This window comes from Penaeus japonicus, unplaced genomic scaffold (genome assembly GCF_977035675.1).
Source record: "Penaeus japonicus unplaced genomic scaffold, GWHDUDI00000001_assembly GWHDUDI00000008, whole genome shotgun sequence".
Classification (NCBI taxonomy): domain Eukaryota; kingdom Metazoa; phylum Arthropoda; class Malacostraca; order Decapoda; family Penaeidae; genus Penaeus; species Penaeus japonicus.
Window position 1 is genome coordinate 38,769,066 of NW_028234410.1, and position 7,500 is coordinate 38,776,565.

General features: G+C 40.9%; 2 protein-coding genes across 2 annotated transcripts in view; one reads left to right on the top strand and one right to left on the bottom strand.

Moving 5' to 3' along the window:
- LOC122267077 (endoplasmic reticulum aminopeptidase 1) overlaps positions 1-7,500 on the top strand; it is a gene marked incomplete in the record, with an annotated part of 181,929 nt that overhangs the window by 68,800 nt on the left and 105,629 nt on the right.
- Positions 2,930-7,288, bottom strand: LOC147471512 (uncharacterized). The gene has a single exon (XM_086538869.1). The coding sequence runs from the start codon at positions 7,286-7,288 to the stop codon at positions 2,930-2,932; it is 4,359 nt and encodes a 1,452-aa protein (XP_086394995.1).

The following is a 7,500-nucleotide window of genomic DNA, read 5'->3' on the forward strand; positions in this document are numbered from 1 at the left end:
AGATTGCTCGCAAAACAAAGAAGAAAGCGAAACATGAAGGCTTAAAACAACTTGAATCTCGCTGGCAAGAAAAACCTCTCCATGGACAGTTTGCTGCTCGAGCCAATAATGCTGATGTAGACACACAGGCAACCCATCAGTGGCTACGTAGCTCCGGACTGAAAGCGGAAACCGAGGGCTTCATTCTTGCAGCACAGGATCAAAGTTTGCTTACACGAAACTATCAAGCCAATGTCTTACATAACGGGGCTGACCCAAAGTGTAGATTCTGCGATGAAAGAATAGAAACAATCGATCACCTTGTTTCTGGCTGCTCCATCCTAACACCAGGGGAGTATAAAAACAGACATGACAGGGTTGGTCAATACCTCCATTGGAAAATATGTAACCGCTTTTCCATCAAGACCCAAAGTGACTGGTATAAACACCATCCAGAACCTGTCACAGAGGGAAAAGATGTTACTATTCTTTGGGACTTTCCGATTCAAACAGACCGCACAATACAAGCAAACCGTCCTGATATTGTAATTAAGGATAGAAAGAACAATCAATGCTTTCTCATTGATATGAGTGTGCCCTCTGACCGGAATGTAGCTGCGAAAACATTTGAAAAGCTCTCGAAATATAAAGACCTAGAGATAGAAGTAGAAAAGATGTGGCACCTAAAGACTCGTACGATCCCAGTCGTGGTAGGTGCCTTAGGCCTGATAAAGAAAGGAGCCAAAGACTTTGTTAATAAAATTCCAGGAAATCCCTCTTTACAAGAGATACAGAAAATTGTACTTAATAGTACTGCACATGTTCTAAGACGAGCTCTCACCATATAAACTTTTTTTCGTACTCAATGGAATTTATATTTTTTATATACCTGGATTTTTACAAAACAAATATCTATTTTTATACTCATACAATAATTTTAAATTTTTATACTTTTTTATACACTTTTTATTATATTCATATTAATCTCACTCCGCAGAACTCGCAATATAAAACTTCCAATTTCACTCACCCTAGGTCGCTGGGAGCGACCCGGTGTTTGATCTTATAAAAAGCTAATCAAAAGAATATACTCGTATAATAATAATATAATAATAATAATAATAGTAATAATCTGCAACACGTCCAGGGAACAAGGAGGAACGCTAATTTCTCTCTCATTAATTCCCATGTTGAGAAAAGACGAAAGAAATGGAGACGAAACAAAATGGCTTCCAGTTATGGCGTTCTGGTTCATGTTTTCACCGAAGGAGTGGCGTGGTTCGAGAGGTTTGTGTTCTTAAGATACTCGAAGGAGTGAAGAATGACGATGATAATGACAATAGTAATAATAATGATAAGGATCATAATAACGATGATAGGAATGGTAATGATGATGATAAAAAAAAATATTGTGATTGCGTGGGGGGGGGGGGTGGAGCTATTACGGGTGTATGTGTGTGTGTGATTGCCGTAATGGGTGATTGTGTGTGTGTGTGTGTATCTATTTATGTTGTGTGTATGTTGTGCGAGTGATGATGAGAATGTTAAGGATAATAATCATCATCATCATAAAATCGATATGAGAGAAATACTAAAACTAAAGATAATAAAAACAGGAACTTCTATAATCTGGTTGACTATCTGTGACAGTGATTGCTGTTCTTTTCCTTAATGTTGATATCTTGATACAAATAAAATCTGCGATTATTTTGATCTCATTACAATGGATATGTGCTTACATTTTCTCGTTATGATACACAATAAATCAAATTCAATGTATTACATTCAGAAACACATTATGTTATGTAGGTGTGTTTAAGTTTTTCTTCTTGTTTTTATGCTACGCACACACATACACACACTACAATCATGTACATGCATACACTACATACCTACATGCAGATATAGGCAGTCACATTAAGAAATATGTCAAGGATTTCCGTAGAATCGCCATTTATTTTCAAACAATAATTACTGGATTTTCTTCACTTTAGCTCGGGGTTTGACCTTACAATTTCTTTTATAATTTCCCTTGGTTCCGGTATGCGCGGTGCCTGGGTGCATAAGGTGAGGGAAAAGGGAATCTGTAATATATGTTTATTTTACATCATGTTATCTGTACTGGAACCTCCACCGAAGTCAGATGAAGAGTTGAGGTGAAGAAAACAGTTAGGAAAATGAAGGAAAGTCGTAGTTATAGTAGTGGAAGGACGAAACTCACTGTCTGACTTGTATATATATATATATATATATATATATATATATATATATATATATATATATATATATATATATATATATATGTTAAGCGGTTCTTTGCTCTTAATTAGTTGAGACGACTATGTGAGGCATGGGATGTAACAATCTTAGCAGGAATGGAGATAAACACCGATTATTAATCTTTGATTTATTAATGTCTCTGCACGGTCACTGAACTAGGCCTGAGATCTGTCTCCCCAAGCGGTTGCCGCAGACTCAGCTTGCGATGTCTCGGGTGGTTGCGGGGCGATCTCACTCCACTCGGAAGCCGTGACTCGTGACACCGGCAAGAAGGCAGGAGCGTCAAGGGCGAGGAATGCGTCGCTTGCTCCAACATCACCTCGCTTACGTCACAAACACTCGCTCAAAACAAAAAAATAAATATCAACATACTAATACATTAATTTGTATCAACCATTAATATTTCTTTCTTCACAACGACCTCCAACTATTCCGTTTATATATGTATATATACGAAAATGAAAATTTACTCAAACTGTCTATGCACTTGTTTGTTTCGCAGCACAGCCATACGCGTAGTTGCGTATAATTCCCTCATTTCACTCACTTTCGTTTTGTTTCAAAGTTTATCATATGTTAATAGTTAACTAAAATAATGAAAAGTCTTCTCTTATTACTTTATATTGGAATATTTTTACAATATTCCTCCCCACTTAGAAAAAAGAAAATGCTAATTTTCTTTTGCTTCCTGTGCATTAATTCTACTGAGATAATCAGCACCCACATTCTCACTTCCTTTGATGTAAGTGAAAATCATCCGGAATTCCTGGAGAGCTATCGCCCATCTCATCAGCCGACCGTTCAGTGCCTTGGCACTGTCCAAGTACGTAATAGGCCTATGGTCGGTTTCCAAATAAAACTGCTGTCCGTACAGGTATCTGTAAAACTTTTTAGTAGCCCATACGACAGCCAAACATTCTCGTTCGACTACAGAATATTTCTTCTCTGCGTCCGACAATTTCCTGCTTGCATATGCCACGGGCATTTTTGCGTCAGCATCCTCCTGCAACAACACCGCTCCTAATCCTATGTCCGAGGCATCAGTTCTGAGGATAAAGGGTTTATTAACATCTGGCAGTTTTAATATAGGGTCATTTACCAACGCTTGCTTTAGCTTGTTAAACGCCATTTCATGATTGTCTTCCCACTTCACTCTGTTAGGTGCGTTTTTCTTTACCAAATCGTTAAGTGGTGCTGCTATCGTTGCATAGTCTGGTACAAAACGACGATAGTAGCCTGACAACCCCATGAATGACCTCACTTCTTTCTTTGTTGTAGGGGCTGGGGCATTAAGAATATCTGATACTTTTCCCTTTGTTGGTTTTATACAACCCTCTCCAATAATATGTCCTAAATATTCTAAACATCTTTTACCTATTTCGCATTTAATTGGTCGGGCTGTTAGATTTGCTTCCCGTAATATACCGAGTACCCTTTGCAAGATGTCGCAGTGTTGTTTCCACGTCTTCGAATGGATCAGAATGTCGTCGAGGAAAGTCTCCACACCGTCCAAGCTTCCAAATAAATGCCTCATCAATCTGTTAAAAACTGCTGGAGCATTGACGAGACCGAATGGTAATACGGTGAATTGGAATAATCCTGCGGGTGTAGAAAAGGCAGTAAATTTTCTAGATACTTTAGTAAGAGGTATTTGCCAATAGCCCTTTGTCAAATCTATTTTAGAAAAGTACTTGCTTCCACCAATCTTACAGAAAATAGCTTCGGTATCACACATAGGTTCAGCATCGAACTTCGTAATCTTGTTCAGTTTTCTAAAATCTAAACAAAGTCTCCGATTTCCATCTTTTTTAGGAACTACTAAAACAGGTGTAGAATATTCAGAGTCTGAAGGTTCAATCATCCCGAACTCCAGCATACTACGCAATTCCTTTTTCACTTCCTCCTCTAATCTGTACGGCAAAGGATAAGGTTTCACTCTTATAGTTTCAGGAACAGTTAATTCAATGCTATACTCTAATTCTGTCGTTTTACCTGGGACATCGGTGAGAACGTCGCCAAACGCTTGCAGGATGCCTCTCGCGTCATCTCGATGCTCAGTTGACAAATCTGAATCCAGTGAGACATCTCTCCAGGTTTCGCGCTGGTGGTAACTGGGAATTGTCACCACTCTTCCCTCCGCGTTATCCTCGTCGTTAACTACCACAACTGCCGCTGGAAATGCATCAGCCGATTCCCTATGTACATACCTTTTTAGCATGTTTATGTGGTATTTCCTAAAAGTTCCATTCACATCCACTATCTTATTCAGTCTATTCGGACTCCCTACTACCTTAAAAGGACCTTTCCACTGAAATAGCAATTTATTTGAGTTCGTAGGTAATAGTAGTAATACATCATCTCCCGAGTTTATAACCCTGTCTTTAGTTTTCCGGTCATAGTAATACTGTGCAACTTCCTGTGCATTCTTCAGTTCCATTAATGCCATACGACAAGTGTCTTCTAACCTTTCCCGCAAATTGATAACATATTCGTATGATGACCTCGTTTCGGGCTCCTTCACCTCGCCGTCAAACAGCTCCCTTAACAATGTCATCGGACCCCTCACTGCATGTCCGTAAACAAGCTCGAATGGCGAGAACTTTGTGCTTGCCTGTGGAACTTCTCTATATGCAAAAAGTAATGGTGATAAATATCTATGCCACTCTTTAGGTTGTTCTGCACACATCCTTTTCAGCATCCTTTTCAATGTACCATTAAATTTTTCTACCAACCCATTACACATAGCGTGATAAGGAGTCGTAGTAATGGACTGTATTGACAACAACCTATAAACTTCCTGCATCATTGCCGAGGTAAATTGCGTTCCCCTGTCTGACAGCACTTCCCTTGGAATGCCCACTCGGCTGAAAATATTTACCAGAGCTTCCGCCACGGATGTAGTGTCGATGTTCTGCAGTGCCAGAGCCTCCGGGTATCTGGTCGCGAAGTCCACTACCGTCAAGATGTATCTCGAGCCGTCAGAAGATCGCGGTTCAATTGGGCCTACAATATCAACTGCTAAACGAGAAAAGGGCTCTCCAATTATTGGCATTTTCCCTAATTTTGCTCTTTGTATTTTACCTTTATCAACAGTCCTCTGACACACATCACACGATCTGCAATATCGTTCAATGTCCTTCGTAATGCCAGGCCAGAAAAACTTCTCCATCACTCGATCTTTGGTCTTTCCCGTCGCCAGATGACCTCCCATGATGCTTGAATGAGCCAAGTCGAGTACGGCGGAGCGGCATCGAGATGGAACAAGGAGTTGCTGCCTCTCTAAATTACCAATTTTCACTTTTCTGTAAAGAACTCCTCGCTTTAGTATATACATTGAAAATTCATTATTCTTTCTACGACAAAATTCTTTACTTTCCTCTACATACTTCCTCACTCTATCTAAGGTCTTGTCTTCTTGCTGTGCTTGTTTGATTGTCATGTTTAACATATTAGAGACTGCTAATACCTTAAGTTCTGGCTGTTTTCTTTCCGTTGTCTGCCTGTTACGTGTCACTACACCACATGTGTGTTTACCCTCACTATACTTTCCAGGCCTTACGCCTGGTATATTTCCGATTACTAAGTCATATATGGGATTAGGTATACAAACAGCTTTAGTTATTCCTGTATAGAAAGGACTCTTTATAGAAATTTCTGCTTCCGGATAACAAAATACGTCCGAATTAGCCATTTTAACTACACAGTGTTTACCTGTTAACTTATAATTTGGTACCAAACTCCTCTTCACCAACACCGTAGTACAACCATTGTCCCTCATTACCGTCACTTTATGTCCTTCCACTTCTCCCGCTTTTGTGATCAACTTGGAATTTCCAGCTTTTCCTGATCCTCCACACGCTACCCGAAATCCCTTTCCATTTACCTTTATCCATCCGTGATCGTCAATCACCTGCACGGGGTCGGCCTGCATCACTTGCGCCGCGTCGTCTCGCGGGGGCTCGGCGATGCTCTGCGCTCCCTGTGATGTTGCCGCCGCGGCCTCTTTCCTCATCGCTCCGGACGTCGCTGACGTGCCTGCACCCTTACTTTTATTTGCATTGGGTCTGAAATAACAATCCCACGCCTTGTGTCCTCCCTTTTGACAAATGTAACATTTTACCTGGGGAAGTGTAGAAGATGGTGTCTTTCGGAAGCTCCTGTCATTGCCCTCATTTACCTGCCCGAACTGCTGCGCCGACGATTGACTTGACACAGGTGCTTGTTGGGGACTTCGAAGGCTGAAATGACCATGAGCCTCGATATACCGATCTGCACTCTCTTCAAGATCCTGTAGAGTTGCCAGTGAGCGTTCCTTAAGAAACAGTTTTAAATTACGATCACAGGAGGAGATAAATTGTTCCCTTATCATTAAGTCTTTCAATGAATTATAGCTAGCGCTACCGTTTTCCATTTCTATCCACCGTTCACACAATTTCGTCATCCTGGCAATTAACTGTTTGGCCGTTTCACCCCGAGAAAATCTACAGCTTCTAAACTTAACTCTGAATCCTTCGGCAGTACAGTCAAAACCTCTTAATAGAGCAGATTTCAGTTCACTGTAATTCCCTGCATCAGTCTGAGATAGTTGATGGTAGATATCTAGGGCTCGTCCCTGGAGTAACGAGGCTAAGCTTATCGCCCAAATATCCTCCGGCCAGCCCGCGCTAGTGGCAAACCGCTCGAATCTTTGGAGATATGCATCAATGTCATCTGCCTTCTCATTAAAAACCGGTAATTTAGGATACCTTACCTTGACATTGTGCTCGCTCTCCGACGACTTCTCTTCGACCGATTCCTTTTTCAACTCCATCTGGCGGAGTTTTAACTCTTCTCTTCTAACCTCTGCTTGCACCTTTGCTTCTTGTGCCTTCAGTTCCTCTTGCTTCCACGCTCTTTCCTCCTTTCTTTCCTCTCGAGCAGCAGTTTCTTTCTCCCGCTCATACTGAATTCCCTCCTTAATAAATTGGGCAAGGTCAGCTCCGGTCAAGCCGATATCTTTCCCAATCTGATGCAGCTTCTCGGTCTCCATTTTGCTAAAATATGTTACACATGCACTCAAAGTCGTCCCTGTTCGGGCGCCAAAATGTTAAGCGGTTCTTTGCTCTTAATTAGTTGAGACGACTATGTGAGGCATGGGATGTAACAATCTTAGCAGGAATGGAGATAAACACCGATTATTAATCTTTGATTTATTAATGTCTCTGCACGGTCACTGAACTAGGCCTGAGATCTGTCTCCCCA

What these genes read in the sequence shown, in the direction of transcription:
- LOC147471512 (XM_086538869.1), bottom strand. Translation starts at nt 7,288, where the DNA reads ATGGAGACCGAGAAGCTGCATCAGATTGGGAAAGATATCGGCTTGACC.